At 50.3% G+C, this 17,840-nt stretch overlaps 1 protein-coding gene across 9 annotated transcripts in view; it reads left to right on the top strand.

Annotated features, from left to right (window-relative positions):
- Nucleotides 1-1,346: 1,346 nt before the first annotated feature.
- Nucleotides 1,347-17,840, top strand: part of NISCH (nischarin) — a 32,719-nt gene continuing 16,225 nt past the window's right edge. For 2 of the 9 annotated variants that reach the window (XM_059663372.1, XM_059663368.1), the window contains exons 1-9: nt 1,348-1,565; nt 3,599-3,682; nt 4,399-4,581; nt 12,222-12,270; nt 13,306-13,469; nt 13,822-13,917; nt 15,119-15,214; nt 16,443-16,595; nt 17,705-17,773. In XM_059663372.1, the coding sequence (XP_059519355.1) occupies nt 1,470-1,565; nt 3,599-3,682; nt 4,399-4,581; nt 12,222-12,270; nt 13,306-13,469; nt 13,822-13,917; nt 15,119-15,214; nt 16,443-16,595; nt 17,705-17,773 (990 nt within the window). In that variant the 5' untranslated portion in view covers nt 1,348-1,469. Of the gene's footprint in view, nt 1,566-3,598; nt 3,683-4,398; nt 4,582-12,221; nt 12,271-13,305; nt 13,470-13,821; nt 13,918-15,118; nt 15,219-16,442; nt 16,596-17,704; nt 17,774-17,840 lie in introns of all 9 variants that reach the window. The other 7 variants (XM_059663369.1, XM_059663364.1, XM_059663371.1 and 4 more) reach the window with 6 other exon arrangements.

The following is a 17,840-nucleotide window of genomic DNA, read 5'->3' as shown; positions in this document are numbered from 1 at the left end:
AGTAGCATCCTCCCCCCCCTCCCCCAGCCCTGGTGATCTCAGGCTGGCCTGAGTCCCCGTGTCCTCTGTCCAAGGCAGGAAGATGAAGGGCTGTAAAGACCAGGTCTCCTACCCTTTGTTCCCCAGGGGACTCTCTGGAAAGTTTTCTTGAATGAATGAAAACATGAGCCTAGGACAGGACAGGAACTACAGAGCAGTGGGGCCCAGGCCAGGCCTCTATACACAGCAGCTCAACCTCTCCTCCCATCAGGGAGATGGATGATATTACTCCCGCCTTTCAGATAAGGAAACTGAGGCTCCTAGAGGGGTGATGACTTGCCCAAAGGCTGGCTGACTGGGCAGCCCCTGCCTCAGCTTAGCTTCTCTGCAGGAGGGGCAGCCCTGTGCAAGGAGAGGCCTGGGAGGGAGTACGGGGCCCTGCTACAGGGAGCCTCCAACGCTAAGCTCAGAGTCCTGTGCTGTGGACCCACCTTAGGGCAGAGTAGTCGGGAGCCCTTCAGCCGGTGGAGCCAGAGGAGCCACCCCCCAGACCTCTTCTCTCATCCGAGCAGCGCTAGCTCTGGGCTTGGTCCGCTGCAGTCATCCAACAAACACACCTACAGATGCCCCATCTGTGCCAGACACTCCCCGTCCCTCTCCAGCTGGGGTACCGCCTCCTTCTTCTAGGTCTGAGCCGCGTCCTGGGTCGGAGCTCTGGCTCTATGCCTGTGCTTCCCGTTCCAGCGCTGTGGCTCCTGGGTCCGGGGCCAGGCCCTTTTCAGCTCCGGCAGGACACCTCTGGGGAGTCTCGTGCCCCATGGACAGCACATATGCCTGCTCTCCGTCTTCACTCCCGCTCCCCATGCCGAGTTCCCATAATCGCACCTGCTCCCTGCCCGGCAAGCGGGGGCACTGCTTGAATTAACCCTCTCAATTCTCCAGCAGCCCATGTGACAGAGGACATGGAGTCTTGAGGAGGTGAACCGGCCCCCCAGTTAATGTTTGGGCTCTAAGCACGACTCTCCCCTCCGCTCCGTGCCCTACAGGCGGGGGGTCGATTACTTCTTCCCTTTTTCGGAGGGAGAAACTGCGGCCAGGCGACGCAGTACTTGCGTCGGGGAGCCAGGAAAGTGCAAGGCCTTCTGTCCTCCTGGGCATCAAACCGTATTGCCCAGAGCTACCCGCCCCGGGCCCCAGCTTCTCTCTGGCTGCGAGGGGCGCAAAGCAGGTACCGACGGCGCAAAACAGGTACCCACGGCGCAGGCGGAAAGGCCCGCGCGTCCTGCGCACGCGCACTAGGAGCGGTTGCTGTCAATCACGCGCGAGGGGCGGGGCGAAGGCCAGAGGAGGCGGCGGGCCCGAGATGGCCGCGCAGCGCGCGGCGGGAGAGGGGGCGGGCGCGGGGGGCCGAGGGGGCCGCGGGGCGGTGGGACGCTGACCCCGCCCCCTGCTGCCGCTTGTCTGCGCCGGGCCGCCGCGGAGCCCGAAACATGGCGGCCGCGACGCGCAGCTTCGGGCCCGAGCGGGAGGCCGAGCCGGCCAAGGAGGCGCGCGTCGTGGGCTCTGAGCTCGTGGACACGTACACGGTGCGCTGGGGCGCGGGCGCTGAGCCGGGAGTGGCGGCCGGAGTCCGGGGCCCGGGGGCTAGGGAGGAGCTCTGGGCCCCGCGACCAGGGGAGAATGGGTGGGGGCCACGATGTGGAGGAGGGGCTGGGATGGAGGGGCCAGGGGAGGGGCCCCCAGGAGGGGTCTGAGGAGGGGCGCGTGCGGAAGGGGAGGCTCGGTTTGGGGAGGCTCTAGGGGTAAAGGGAGGGAGAGCGGGGGGGATCGGGGTCTAGATGAGGCAGAGGCGTCTCTAGAGCCTCAGGCCTGGAGGGGCGCCATCCCAGGGGGATAGGCTAGGGGGGTCGGGAGGGGGGTCAGGGGTGGAATTGGGGACCCTGCAGGTCCTGAAGGAGCGGGGCGGGGCCTTGGCCTGGGGAGCCAGGGGTCGCAGTTGGGATTTGCTCTCAGGTGAGGACGGGTTGCGTTCGGGGCCCCAAGGTCCTGGGGGTCTGGCAGGGACGAGAAAGGGGGATTGAGGGGTCGCTCAGGGCTGAAAACGCGAGACCCAGGAACCTTAGGGTCTTCATAGCCTTGGGGGCAAGTTGGGCAGCAAGCCCCGACCCCACCCCCAACCTCCACCCCCTACCTCCACCCCCTCGCGCGCGCACACACACTCCGAGGCTGTGGGAGAGACGGGCGATAGGAAATGGGGGAGTCCCCGACTGTGATGGAGTTGGAGGTCCTCCTGGGAGGCTGCCGGGGTGGGGGTGACGGAGCACCTCCCCGCCTCCTGTCCTTTGTTCCCACAGGGTGGGGGGCTCCGGCCCTGCCTCGGTCCCATCCCCTTGGCCTCCATCCTAGCCCGCCTCCTGAGGGCCATTCCTCCGGCTCTTTCTGCCTTTGGGGCGGGAGGGAGGGGAGGGATGCTGCCAGGCTGGGAAGAGGGGCAGCGGGCGGACCCTGGAGCCACAGGCCGGCCCTGGAGAAATGGCTTCTCCTCTGGAGGCTTCGCTGAGCTGATGATTTTCTCCTCCCCCTTCCCCGCTTGCTGCAGAGAGGGGCGGGGCACTAGGGGTCCTCCTCTGGGTGCGGGTGAGGTCTCTAAGCCAATGGCTGGCCGGCCATCACCTTCGGGCTGCGCCCCAAAAAGCTCTCTATTCCACCGGGCCGAGCCCCTCCTTTGAATGGTGTGGGCAAGGTGGGTGATCGGGCCTAGCCTACCATTTTGTCTCCAGGTGTGCTGAGTTGATTATTAATATACCTACCTTTTCATTGAACACTTGCTGCAAAGCATTTTCATGCATTACCTTATATTATTTGACTACCTTATTTGATCCTTAAACCTATCAGATTTTAAGATGGAGGAACAGAGGCTCAGTGAAAATTCAGCTCCCAGTCACTTATGTACGTGACTCATACATAAGCCACAGCCAGGGAATGGCAGAGCACGTTTTGAACCCACGTCTTCCTTGACTCCAAGGCCCAGTCCCCTAACGGCTAAGCCATTTTGCCTTCTGTTATGGCTTAATAATTCATCACCACTCTTTTACCCGCCCCCGCCCCCATCCCCATCAGCTTCTTAGTGCCTTGACTCTTGATTCAGCAGCAGCAATCACAGCTGTTAGCCAGCTAAAAAGATTGGAAACAGGCTTGCTTCCAGGATATAGGCAGGGCACCTGGGAAAAAATGCAGTAGGAACGCTGGCCCTGCCAGACCTGGTGTTCTGTCTCGGAACGGGTGGCTTTACCTGAAGCTCCGGTTGGATTGGGCTTTGAATTATCTGGAGAATGGAGGCAAAAAACTAAAGAGATGGCTTGATACGGTAGTCTCCTCCTCTGTTCCTCACTGTTGGGTAGAGCCACAGACTTTCCCCGAGTGCCTGCCAGATCGTGCTGGGACCATGGAGGAGGCTGAGGCTAGAGTGGGGCCCTGCTTTGCAGCAAGAGTCAGGTGCAGCCTAGCTTTGGCTGCAGGGGTGGGGGTGAGAGGGTCTGGGTGACCCGCAGCTATTGCTGGGGGTGAGGCGGGGCTCTGCTGTCACTGACCAGGAAGGGCTGCCTGCTTTCCCTTTTAGGTTTACATCATTCAGGTCACCGATGGCAACCATGAATGGACAGTCAAGCACCGCTACAGCGACTTCCATGACCTCCATGAAAAGGTAATGAGAGCTAGGGGACCTGTGTCTCAGAGCTTGGGGACTTTAGGCCAAGTTCCCGTTGTGCCACAGATTCGTTTTAGGGCAAAACAGACTCCATGCCTATAGTGTTCTTTAATAAGCAAGTTTACTAATTTAATTGCCAAAACAGTCGGTGGCTCCTGGGAGTTCAACCCTAGCATAAGGCAGTGTGTGACGAGCATATTTGAACTTTAGTTTTAAGGTAGCCAGTCCTAGCTTAGATGTGAGATGCCGGGACAGTTTCTTGGGAGAGGGAATAGGTTTTAACTTGCTTGACCTGACTATAGCTATTCCATAACCTGTACTTTAAAACTGGCTGTGACTCCATGTCTTCCTTTGCTTTTGGGAAGAGATGCCTTTCTCTGGGTCATCTGTAGTCTGAGGGTTTTAAAGACAGGCCACCACCCTGATTGTTTTCATTCTTGTTTGGAGAAAATGGTGATTTTAAGGGTCTGGAGGTCTCCTTTTCTAAATGTCTCCAAATGGAGCTTCCTGTTTGGGATGATGCTGGCGTTTCTCATATTCACAAGCTTGATGCGGCCAAGCCCAGGTGCCCTGCTTTGATCACTAATCATGGTACAGCTGCCACGAGGGGCTGTGGAAGTCAAGACAAGCATCTGCCTTCAGGCTGCTAGCCTTGATCTTGCAAAGACCAGAATCTCTTGGTCTGTGGTTGACATGCTTATGTTTTTTTACAGCTTGTTGCAGAAAAGAAGATTGATAAAAATCTGCTTCCACCCAAAAAGATAATTGGGAAAAACTCAAGAAGCTTGGTGGAAAAGAGGGAGAAGGATTTGGAGGTCTACCTCCAGACACTCCTGGCCACCTTCCCCGGCGTGGCCCCCCGAGTGCTGGCTCACTTCTTGCATTTTCAGTTCTATGTAAGTTCCTCTCAGGTTTTCTCTTTCCCCTGCAAGCCCACAACCACCTGAGCTCAAGGCAGCACACCTCAGCTTTGAAGAAAGGTGGGCTGGAGTTTGATCCTGAGGTTAGAAGACGGAGGACCCTGGCAGGGACAGGGTGTGGGTAGAGCATGTTCGTGGACAGACTTACCTTACATTAGACAGACAATGCCTACAGAGAGACTTTCCTGCACCGCAGGCACTTTGGTTAGCAGAAGTGGGTGTTTAAGCCAGGTTTCCATCAAAATGGATTGGGAGTAGATTAGAAACAGCTAACACCTGGCATAGACCATAGTGTTGAGTTGTTGGCTCACAGTCAAGACTCATTAAGGGATAGTTTGTGCTGGTAGCATTGCCGTCTGGAGGCATTGTCAGGTACGGCGCGAGTGAGGGTAGCTGGCTTCCTCTGTATGTTGGGGAGCAGCTCTGTACCCCTTTCTGTGTGGAGGAACAGCTTTCATGGCCACTGGTGACAAGATGAGCTTTAAGGAGGGAAGTTTGGCAGTGAAACCGAAACATTAAAAGCACTAACAATTCCACTTTTTATTTTTTATTGATTTGAGAGGGAGGGAGAGAGAGTGAGAGAAACACCCATCTGTTGCTTCACTTATTTATGCATTGCATTGGTTGATTCTTGTATGTGCCCTGACTGGGGATTGAACCCAAAACCTTGATGTATCAAGACACCATTCTAACCAACTGAGCTACTGACTAGAGCACAATTCCACTTCTTAGAATTTATTCTAAGGAAAAAAATTAGGAAACTTTGGAAAGGACTTAGGGACAAAGGTAGTCATTCCAGGATTATAGCAAGATACTGAACACAAAAGTCCCACAGGAGGTGATTTTTTTTTTTTTAAATCAAGAGTACAACCAGATAATTGGATATTCTGCTAGAAAAATGATGGTGTAGCTATGGATTTATTGACATAGGAAAATAAGTGTATTACTATAGGAAAAGAGCAGGCTATAAAACAGTGTGTAGAGTATGGTCCCATTTTATTAAAGAGTTTTGTGAATATATTTGTCTAGGAAAACTAGAAGTTATACACCAAAATAATAATATTAGTTATCTCTGGGTGATAGATTTTTGAAAAATTTACATTTAATTGTTTTCCCTTTTTGTGCTAAAGATAGGAAAGAATCCATTCCCTTTTCAGGCTCACCTTTTAAGAAGGGACTTGAGCTGTTGTCTTAAAGGCCCAAACATGTTTTTTTTTTTAAATATATTTTTATTGATTTTTTACAGAGAGGAAGGGAGAGAGATAGAGAGCTAGAAACATCGATGAGAGAGAAACATCGATCAGCTGCCTCCTGCACATCTCCTACTGGGGATGTGCCCGCAACCCAGGTACATGCCCTTGACCGGAATCGAACCCGGGACCTTTCAGTCCGCAGGCCGACGCTCTATCCACTGAGCCAAACCGGTCTCGGCCCAAACATGTTTAAAAAGCAATTTTTCCTGAAGTATTTTCAGAGTAAGATGGCTGAACCTTTCTTGAGTGCTAGATTGAGCCTGGACATTCGGTCATAGCACTAGTGTTGGGCCACTAAGCTTGAAGGGGCCATGTGGAAAAGGATGGCACTTACAGATGGGAGATGCATTTATGCTTGAATTTTGTTTAGCATAGACCAGCAATGTATGTGATTAGCAGTTTCCTCGTGTAGATATCTTCTTACATTTTCTTATGTGAGAAAAAGTTTATGGCTCTGTCAGACAAACTTTACTGGTTAGTATTTTAAGAAATACTGCACTTTGTGGAAGCTTTGATGAGCTAGTGAAGGATAGGACTTGTTAGCAGCCCTTTGGAAGTGTGATTCATTGCTTAAGACCTGGTCTTTGAGGAGGTAGTCTCTCTGGCTGCCCAGGTTTTCTCACCTCTGAGCACGGAAAGGCCTTCACTACTCTTCGGAGATGTGTTTGCCTGAGATGGGCTGGGTTCGGCCCACATGTGTGGTTCTGGTTTGAGTCGTGCTCTACTGCTTGGAGCAGTATGGACATATTTAAAATTAGTTACCAGACAGGCCCCTGGGTTATAATTCCAAGGTGTTAAAAAGTACATAATTGACCATTCAATTACATAAGGGTTTCACAACCTTTCTCAACATTTAGGGCTGGATAATTGTTGTGGGGGCTGTTTGTGCACTTTTTAGCAGCACCTCTGGCCTCTACCCACTAGCTGCCAGTAGCACCTCTCCCGCTCACTTAATCACAACCACAAAGTGTCTGCAGACTTTGCCAGATATCCCCCTGAGGGGCAAAATTGCACCTAATCTAGAACCACTGGATTCGATCTTCAAATGAATTTGAATAAAGAGGGCCTAAAGATTTGTCATCCTTTTCTACTGTCTGGGAGCTCTTAGAGAATGTTTCTCTCAACCTCTGTCCCATTTGTGTCCTCTCTGAAATTGTTCCCAGCATGCTCCACCTCGGGGGACTGACATTGAACAGGGTGGGCCCAGGGAACCCTATTTGGCTGAGGTGTGGATTTTTTTAAAATGGAGATATAATTCACATACCAAAAAAATGCACTCTTTAAGTGTACAGTTCCTGATTTTTAGTATACTCACGAAGTTGTGCATCTATTACCGCTACTAATTCTAGAACATTCATCACCCCAAAATGGAGCTCTGTACCCATCAGCAAAGTCATTTCCCATCCTGCCCTGCCCTAGCCATCACTACTTCTGTCTCCGTGGTTTCACATGGCCTTTGTGATGGGCTTCTTTCACTTGGCGTAATGTTTCCAGATTGTAGCGTAAGGTCCTTTCATATTGTAGCAGAAATCAGTACTTTGGTATTCTCGTGGGCTGAATAGTCTATTGTTGGGCCATATCACATTTTGTTTATGCATCAGTTGATAAACATTTGGATGTTTCCATTTTTGGACTATTATGACTGCTGCTGCTATGAACATTCATATAGAAATTTTTGTGTGGACATGTTTTGTTTCCGTTGAGTATGTAGTGAAAGTGGAATTATTGGGTCATATGATAACTGTTTAACTTTTTGAGCAGCTGCCTAATTTTTTTCCAGAGCAGCTGCACCATTTGACATTCTCACCGGCAGTGTGTATGTTCTTATCTCCCCACATCTTGCCAACACTTGTCACTGTTCATTTTTTTGATAGCGGTAGCTCATTATGGTTTTGATTTATGTTTCCCTAATGTTGAGCCTCTTTTCATATGCTTATTGGTTATTTGCATATCATTGGAGAAAATACTCAAAACTTTTGCACTTCTAAAAATTAGGTTATTTGTCTTTTTTTGTTGTTGAGCTGTAGTTTTTTTTGTATATTTTGGATATTAGACCCTTATTAGAAATGTGATATGCAGATATTTTCTTCCATTGTATGGATTGTCTTCATTTTCTTTTTTTTTAAAAATATATTTTATTGATTTTTTACAGAGAGGAAGGGAGAGGGATAGAGAGTTAGAAACATCGATGAGAGAGAAACATCGATCAGCTGCCTCCTGCACATCCGCCTCCTGCACATCCCCCAATGGGGAAGTGCCCGCAACCCAGGCACATGCCCTTGACCGGAATCGAACCTGGGACTCCTCAGTCCGCAGGCCGACGCTCCATCCACTGAGCCAAACCGGTTTCGGCATTTTCTTGATAGTGTACTTTGAAACACACAAGTTTTAGATTATGGTGAAGTTCATTTTATTTTATTTTTCTTTATTAGTGTCAATATCTTGCCTAACCCAAGTTACAAAGATTTACAACTATGCTTTCTTCTATGAATTTTATAATTTTTACTCTTATGTTTAGGTCTTTGATCCATTTTGTGTTGTCCATGGTGTGAGGTAGGAGTCCAACCTCTTTCTTTTGCAGCATGGATTTTAATGGCAAGGAAGAGAGCATTGCTTCTTTCCCACCAACTCTGACATGGGGCATCTGGAGGTTGGTGCAGCCCTGAGTTGCAGTGAGAGGGCACTGGGCCTATTGCTGTGCTGGCTCTCTTCAGATAGTTGTGCCCCCATACCTGGACCTTTAATGACAGACCTCATCCCAGGACCCTAGAGCAGAGGTTTTCAAATTCAATGAAGTGGAATCCCCCAGTAGAATTCCAGCACCCCATTTTGGGGTAGGCTGTGTAACTGTGGACTTGAGAGGTAGGCAGAGCCAAGTTATCTCAGCCCAGCTGCTTCCAACTCAGGCATCTAACCTCTCTGTCCCAGTTCCTCTTGTGTGAGCTGGAGAGTGGTGGCCCTGGTTCTTGAGGATTGTAGTGGATGATGCAGTGAAGGTAGAGAGCCTGAAAGAGCAATGGCCCCTGGCCGGGCACACCAGGTGCCAGCCAGTACCAGCTGTCCTGGTAAGGAAAGGCCCTCAGTTGACTTCAAAGGTAGCATTTATATCATTTTCTTATTTTAAAGCCAGTTGGTTAGAACAAAGACACTTTTTGAAATTTGAAATCAGGAGCTGTGATGGAACTGTTACTATCTTTACATCAGCCTTAGCATTCCCATCCATCATTTGTTTTAGTTGCAAAGTACTGAGCCTGTACATGATAACAGATTTCTTTGCAACTCACAGTCTTGGAGCTCTGTTCAGTTAAAGTTTAGGCTTGAATTCCTCAATGGGGAATTTTTACTTAGAGTTGAATGGCACATAGTATAGCTGTTCCTGCTATAATGCCTCTTCACAGACATGAAGTGAAAGTTATACAGGGACACACACATGAGCATGTGTGTGTAAACCATACAATGATGTGTAACTGAGCCCCTCATTAATACCCCATTGAGCGTTTTGCTCAAGCATGTGCCAAGCAGAGGCATCAGGCTGTCCTGGGGTTGTGCATTAAGTGCAGGTGTATGTGTTGTGGGGTGCAGTTGGTCATGGGTCTCCACATACGCAGACACACTCAGTCAGAATGGTAGTTGCAGAGCCACAGCCCAACTAGTTTATGGTGTGTTTGTATGCAGTTCACACTGCTGCCCAAGGCTGCATACCAATACATGATCCTTGCAGGAACCTGATCAATTGGTCTAGAGCAGCGGTCGCCAACCTTTCAGTGGTCCGCGGACCACCAGTTGGCGACCACTGGTCTAGAATACACTTGGGGGTGGGTGTTCTAGTTTGTAAGCATAGATAATAATATTTTTAATTGATATTTTTATTGAGGTAGAAAGAATGTCTTTTTAAAAAAATACATTGCAATTCAGATATTCATGGCACCGTGAAGCACTTCAGGTCCCTTCAGCTCAGGCTGGGTGGGGCACTTGGGGAGTCATCTGTCCCTGAAGATGACCTCCTGGCAGTATCTGCAGAGCTTTGACTGGGCCCCCCTAGGCCCCACTTACTGCCTGGCCAGAGGGATGCTTGATTCTGCACACCTTTGCTATGCACACAGGCTGCAGTATGGCCACAATACTCTCTGAGGAGACCAGTGCTGGAGGCATTTCTTTGTTGCTCCCTGATTAAGAGTCTCCCAAGGTGAAGATCAGCCTGGGAAACTGAAGTAGATAGTGTGGCAGCAGTCTGCACTTCCTGTGCCCCAAAGCATGGGAAGAGAAATCGTTATATAGTTTGCTTTTTAGATTGCTCAGAAGTGAAAATGTGCCCTTTGCTTAGCAGGAGCCCTTGGCTCTCAGCTTTCTGTGTTTCTGGTCATTCCAGCCCTGTCTCCCTAGTGGGATTGGCACAGACACCAGCTGCCTGAAGAAATGTAACTTTGAGGGTGGGGTTGTTAGGTACTGATGGAGGGCAGGGAGCCCTTTTCCCCTGGGAGACCTCCTAGGAGCCCCAGAGTGAATCACACAGGGTGCAGGGGCTCAAGCTGTTTAGGACTCTCTCAAGGCTCTTGAGGCAATCCTGACTGCATGGGGGAGGGGGAAGTGCAGATTTGGAGGCAGAGCTTGTTTCTCAAAACTGTTGGAAGGGAAACGGGCCTTTGGATTCAAGCTCTTCCGAATCTTCAGTTCTTCACAGCAGCCAAGGAAAATGTAATTGAGTTTAAGTTGTGAGAGGCTGGAGTTGAACTCCAGTGTGAACAGGCATCCTCTCCCCTTTCTGGCGCCCTCCTGCTCGCAGCCTGCTCTGTCCCTCTGGTGGCCCTTTTAAATTAGACCCTGCGTCTTGGCACACTCTGAGCCCAGTGATGCTTGGGCTGTGTTTGCTCATTTTTTTTCCTTTTTGGCTTTTTGTCTGTTTGTCTGTGTGTGTGTGTGTGTGTGTGTGGGGGGGTGATCTCAAAGTTATTCTCACACAATACATAAACTGAATTTCAAGCAGATTACAAGAAATAAACATATTTTTAAAAGATACCATAAAGTACTAAAAGAAAACATTAGAAAAATATTGGTATAATCTTGGAGTCAGGAAAGAGGACCCGGAAGTCACAAAGGAAAAGAATCACAGGTTAAACAGCATACAAATGAAAACCCTCTGCATGTCAGGAAAACCACTAGGATCGGTGGTAGAAGGCATGCACAGACAGGGAGAAGGTATTTGCAGCGTATACATATCCATTGTGTATAAAAGGTGAGAAAGAGACCAACAAACCAAACAGAAAACAGGAAAAGCACTGCCTGTTTCTGCTAACCTGGTGCCTTCTGAGTCCTGGAAACATGTGATTTGCATGTCCTGGTGGCAGAGATGTTCCTGTGAGTTGTGAAGGCAGTTGTGCAGCCTCCATCTGGACCTGTTTATGAGAAGTCTTGTTGGCTGCCACCCGTCAATTAGTTAAAATCCTTACCTTAGGATGTGGGACTGAGGGCCTGCGGGCCCTGCCAACCCCACAACGACGCCACTAACGTGCTGAAGCAATCGGTTGTTACAGAGAGGCTTCGAGGCCGAGTGCTGGGGCGTGTGGCTTTGCTAGTTCCTAGCTACATAGAACTGGAGAAGTTACAGCACCTCCCACCTCTGTTTGCTCATCTGCGAAGCAGGTTTCAAAATAATGTCTCCCCCACGTAGGGCGTTGGGAGGATTAGTGAGCCACCACATGGCAAGTACTCGGGCCATTGCCCAGCGTGAATTTGCACCTCAGAACGTGACTGAAAGCTTGTCCTTGTCATGTCTCCGTCACATCATTCCAAAAGGAAGTCCTTTCCTGCCGCTTTCTCGTGGTCCTGGGGCCACGTGGTACTGTTACAGGGCCTGACAGGGGAGCTCGCTCTTTCCTAGGACATCTTTGGAATGTGTCAGAGGGTTGGCTCTGGAAGCTCTCTTATCGCACAGGGTTCATGGGAGCCCTTTTCCAGGGGAAGCAGGGCTTCCTCTCTACCATGGTCTCCTCGGATCTCCCAGGGCCGATGTTGGGAGCTGCTGGCTTCCTGGCCAGCGCTTGGCATAGCCAAGCTTTGCCAGCCTCCTGAGCCTCCTGTTCTCGGCCAGTGCCTCTGTGAGTTTGAAGTTGCAGCATTAGTCTGGTTTCTGTTCCTCTTTTGAGGAGACATTTTAAATGTCCATATAACTGGAAATACTTAGTTTCCCCTTCTTAGGCACCTGGATTTGTTATAGGTTTCCTCCTTTATTTTGCCTGACTTTCTGGAGAGCTGGTGTTGCAGTAGCGGAAGAGGTAGATAGGGAGTGTGCAGGTCCTAATGACTGTGCAGATTCCAGTGACGCGGGACAGCGGACTTCCTAACTGGGTCTTGTTTTCTCTGCAGGAGATAAATGGCATCACTGCTGCACTGGCTGAGGAGCTCTTTGAAAAAGGTATGTGCCAGGGGTCCCCGAAATACTGGTGTAACTTACTCAGCATTGTTAGGTGGCCAGGGGCATGAGATGGCACAGAACTCCCATCTCTTGGGCTGTGCCGAGTGAATCCTAGCCAGGGCTCACCTCCCTGGAGTTGCCCAAGTCCCTGAATCTGATCCACAGCCAAGCCTGCCCGCCTACCTTCCCTGCTGGCAGCCAACTGTGAGGAGTTGGGGGTCCTTCACCTTGGGACTCTCAGGTTCTTGTCTTGGGGGTAACCCCACGCTCAGGATCTAGTTCAAAGCCCTATGGTGGAATTCTGGAAGGTGAGAGCATTGTGCCCTCTTGCATCTGGTTTGTCTTCACCTAACAGTGATCAGGTGGCAAACAGAAGCTGAGTGTGGGCCATGGACCTGCAGCAGAGCATAGTTACAGTAGCTAACATGTGAGGTGTGCTTCCTGTGGTCCAGCCTAGTGTTCAGCATCTTACTGCCATGCCACCTCCTCTTTCTCCTTTGGGAGAGTGCAGATGAGGGCACTGAGGATGAGAGGCTCGGTGATCTGCTTGAGGATACATGGCTGGAAGGAGCAGCGTGAGGGCCAAATGCCAGTCTGGCTGGCTCAGAACCCCCACCTGCTCTCAGGCCCTACACTGTGCTGGCATCTGAGGCTTCACCTAACTGAGATGTCTGTATCTTGGAGGTTGCAACATAGGTCTGTTGTGCACAATGCTGCTTTGCATCAGCTTTATCCTGGCTTAATGCGTCAGGTTTTTAACTGAGCCTCACCTCAGTGAGGTTCCCCAGGCACACATCCCCATGGCCCTTCCCTCCTTGGTAATCCCATGTTCTGGGTGCGCCCTGTGCCCCATGAGTTCAGGAGGGCAGCTGCTCCTGTGTGCCCAGAATGGTGGCTTTGTCCTAACGTGGTGCAGTGCCATAGCAGGTGCTTGGCAAACGCTTGTTAACTGTTAGCCGGGTGGGCAGACGCCCTGGCCGCTTGACGAGGGCAGGGCTGGAGGTGGATGCTCACCCTCGGGTATGGCTATTGCAGGAGAACAGCTCCTGGGGGCCGGCGAGGTCTTTGCCATCAGGCCCCTGCAGCTCTATGCGGTCACTGAGCAGCTGCAGCTGGGAAAGCCCACGTGTGCCAGTGGCGACGCCAAGACTGACCTTGGGCACATCCTGGACTTCACCTGTCGCCTTAAGTACCTTAAGGTAAGTGCAGCAGCTCATTTGTAGACGTGGTGGGCATACAGCCAGCATGGGGCCTAACAGCTCACTGGCTGGCGATGTGCGTAAAAGAGGCTGGGTGGGCCATCCCGGGAAGGACGGCCACTTTTGTGTTCTTGGCACTGAGCTTCTGGCTGTGAGCACTAGGGGGCAGTCATGACCCAATGTCCCTTGCTTTAAACTTCAGCTTTAGCCTGCTTTGTTGACGGGGTGCATGCCCACCATGCCTCATTGCCAGGCAGATCTTCAAGTCGAGGCAGTTGCTGCAGCACTGCCCGGTGAACATGGATGGGGAGCCATGTGGCAGCATCCCTGACTCAAGCCATATCTGCTGCAGGTTTCTGGCACAGAAGGACCTTTTGGGACCAGCAACATTCAGGAGCAGCTGCTGCCTTTTGATCTGTCAATATTCAAGTCTCTTCATCAGGTGGAGGTAAGGCCCTGGGCCCTGGAGTGCAGGCAGGGCTGAGGCCTGCACAGGGATCATCTTGCTTATGAATAACTGGACCTAATTGTAAGGCAGTTACTTTGGTGTTTGTTAGTAGGTGGCAGGTTTCATCTAGGGGCGTAAGGCCAGCCTGAAGGCAGAGGAAGAGGGGCTCTGCTGCTCTTGGCTGGCCTGCATATCTCTGCCCCGGCATGGGCAGCATTTGAACAGGATGGAGCACCAGTGCCCACTCCTTTCGGGCCTCCTCATTCGAGTTGAAGTGCCGAGAAGTCATCCTGAGGCTCAGGCAGAGCTAGTTCAGGTCTTTCCCAAGGCAGGTCAGCAGAGGCTTTGAGTTCTCTACCTTCTAGCACGCCCATACGTAACTCTGCATTACTCACTGCTGAACATTTGGGTTCAGGATGCCAGTTTTGCCATTTTTAAAATGAAAGAGGGACTCCGTAACGAATAATACAAAATGTATTGAAGCATCTATTTCTCAAGCATGGCCCTTGTGTGCAGCCCTGTGCCCCATGTTTGATGTACACTCCTTGGTGGATTCTTCCTAATAGCCCTATAAAGTGGGTACTTTTATTCCCCTTTTATAGTTGAGAAAGCTGAGGCTTAGGGAGGTTAGGAAGTTTGGCCAGGACCACGTGGTTAATGAGGGGAAAGCAGGGATCTCAGTTCAGCTGTTCCCAACACTAGAACCTCTGCTACACATTGGACTATTCTGCCTGCAACATTTTGGGCTTGTCTCCAACCTGGAGGACTGCTTCCCTTGGTGGGAACTTGTGGGAACTCGACCAGTACAGGCCAAGTGAGGACAGAGAAGTCAGAGGGGTGCCTGGCCCAGCTTTGCCCACCCCCCCTTCCCGCCCCCTCATAGGACAGCAGACACCGGGGGAGCGGGGCAGGGTGAACAGGAGGGTCCATCGTGTTCACTGTGCTTCAGAGGCCCCTTGCTCTCAGCTCTGATCTCTGTGGCCCACACTTCCTGAGCACCTGCCAAGCCCCAAGCAGCCCCTACACGGAAAATGGAATTCATAATTCATTGTGAGTCTTACCAGGTTCTTCAGATGCTGTTTAGTCAACACTAAAAGCTGGGAAAGGAGAGACTTAGGATTTGAATCACCTCTTGCCACTACCCAAGGCTTCTGTTCGATAAGTGATGCCGTTCCTGAGACATGGCTGTTCCTTGTTCCAGATAAGCCACTGTGATGCCAAGCACATCCGGGGACTGGTCGCCTCGAAGCCCACCTTAGGCACGATGAGCGTGCGCTTCTCAGCAACCTCGATGAAGGCGAGTACCCCGTTTCTTGCCTGGAGGTGTCTGTAGGGCAGGGTTCTGCGCTGTGGTCCCACCCCACCAAGGGTGGGAGTGCACATCACCACTGTCAGAAACCAGAAGCTGAACCTTCCTAGGCCTGGGTAGCCATCCACTCATGGGAGACCTTCCAGTACTTAGCAATGCCTGGGATGCTTTAGTCCACATCTTCATCAAAAATCACGCTGTTAAACAAGATATTTTAAGGAACTGGGTCCCCCACCCCCTGCCCTCAAAAAAAAGTCACTGGTGTTTGATGAGCAAATTGTTAAGCAGTGGCAACTGGCAGGACATTTATAGCTAAATTGATATAAATGTTTCTCTAAGCTTAAAAAGCCCTGACTTAGCACTCGTTTGTGTCTTGTTCTTAGTGGACTTAAAGGAGACAGGTGAGGCTGTGGATATGTTAGGCTCTGATGTTTGTATATGAGCCACAGTAATACTCAAATTGAGAATGTAAGAGGTTTCTTTTCTATTTGCCATTTTATGAATTTCATCTTAGTTATGTTAAAATTCTCCAGAAAAGCATAGTGGCAACTTTTATGACTTAGACTGTCAGATCAAGATTTAGGTTTGGTGAATTTGAGGCTTACTAAAAGAAGACTTGTGTCAAGAGCAAGGGTGTCAGGCAACCTTGTCTCTCTCCGAAGCACTTCCTGCCGCCTGGCTCACGGGGCTCAAAATGATCCATCGAGAGAGGAGAGGTCTTGTGGGCATGAAATGTCAAAATGAGGAGGCCTGCCTCCCTCCCCTTAAGTGGTGCTGCCCCTGTGCACTGTGCTGCTTTCTCAGCATTGTTGGACTTGAATCCTGTGAAGTAATGGTTAAAAGGGCCTGCTGTCCACAGCGGGGACCACAATGCCAACTTGGAAAGCACAGTTGCCTGGAAACACCATGAATTCTGACCTTTAGCCTCTGAGATTTAAGCCAGAAAAGGCATCACCATATATATATATATGGCAAAAACTTGAAAAGTATTTGCTCCTAAAGCAGGACCGGAACATATTCCAAATAACTGTATGTTGCTAAGCTTTTCAGTTATTTCACAATCGCTTAAAGACATATGAACCAAAGCCCAAGTTTAATGCAAGTTCACTTCCACCTGCTAAATATGCCCAAGCTCTTCCTGAAATTTTGCAATGATTGCATTCCCAGTGAGTGTTGCGTGAGGGCCCAAGTGTGCTCAACAGATGTTCTTACACAGGAAGTCCTCGTTCCCGAAGCCTCAGAATTTGATGAGTGGGAGCCAGAAGGCACAGCCCTGGAAGGCCCTGTGACTGCCATCATCCCCACATGGCAAGCACTGACCACTCTAGACCTGAGCCACAACAGCATCTCCACAATCGACGAGTCTGTGGTACGCTCTCAGCAGTGGGCTCTAGGGTTTTCTACCCGAGGTTGGGTATTTAACTGGCTTTTTCTGGAAAGACCACAGAAAACATGGGCTCTGTGCATGGCCTGCAATTTTTAAAATTTGAAAATGGGATTATCTAAAGGAAGTGAGATAGTACTTAGAACCAAATGAGGCATATCAATTATATGCACATTTGATATAAAAACATAGTGATGAAATTGACTCCTGAGGAGTGGAGTGGAAAAATCACTGCACAGATTGCAGATGTGCTTCTGTAAAAGTGACATCCAGACAGCATTTGGGAAATAGTGTGATTCAGGTATTTGTGCTTCTTAGGGGTTGGGATTGGAGAAGAAGATGGACAGACTTCCTTCTCTGGGACCTGCCATTTGTCATTTTCATAAGCCACGTGCTCCATAAAAATGGGGTGTGTGCTCATCCCTGGAGTCCCTGTGTGTTCGTGCACATGCCACTGGGTGGGCACTGGGAGGTGTTACATCATTGGCCCTGCAGAGGTGGCCAGCCCAGGAGTTCACGGTCAAAAGGAAGAGTCCCTTGCCCTAGTCAGTTTGGCTCAGTAGTTGTAGTGTCATTCTGCGAACTACAGGGTCCTGGGTTCTATTCCATTCAAGGGCATGTACATTGATCCCTCTGGGGTGCATGCAGGAGGCAACCAATCGATGTGTCTCTCTCACATCGATGTTTCTCTCTGTCTTCCCCCCTTCCTTCCACTCTATTTAAAAATCAATGGAAAAAATATCCTCAGTGAGGATTAACGAAGGAAAAAAAAAAAAAAGGAAGAGTCCCAGGGTGGCCTTGGCAAGTGTCGTCCCATGCACCAAAAGGTCGATTCCCATTCAGCGCACACGCCCAGGTTGCAGGTTTGGTCCCTGGTTGAGACAAATACAGGAGGCAACCAATTGATGTTTCTCCTTCACATTGATGCTTCTCTCTCTCCCTCCCCCTCTCCCTCTTCCTTCCTCTCTCTAGGAAAAAAATCAATAAAAACATTTTTTAAGTAGTCCCAGGGTGTCTGTCCACCATGTGCTGGGGTGACATAGGGTCCAGGCTCCTAGAGTAACATCAGGTGTTGTCTTTTTTCTCCCCACAAGAAACTGATTCCAAAGCTTGAGTTCCTGGACATGAGTCATAATGGAGTGCTAGTTGTGGACAACCTGCAGGTAATGTCTTTGAAGACCGTTGCCACCTTTGGGCTTCTTACAAGGTCCCTAAGAGTTCAGCAGGCTG

This window comes from Myotis daubentonii, chromosome 14 (genome assembly GCF_963259705.1).
Source record: "Myotis daubentonii chromosome 14, mMyoDau2.1, whole genome shotgun sequence".
Lineage (NCBI taxonomy): Eukaryota > Metazoa > Chordata > Mammalia > Chiroptera > Vespertilionidae > Myotis > Myotis daubentonii.
The sequence above is the reverse complement of the archived record's forward strand: the minus strand, read 5'-3'. Positions and strand labels throughout refer to the sequence as shown.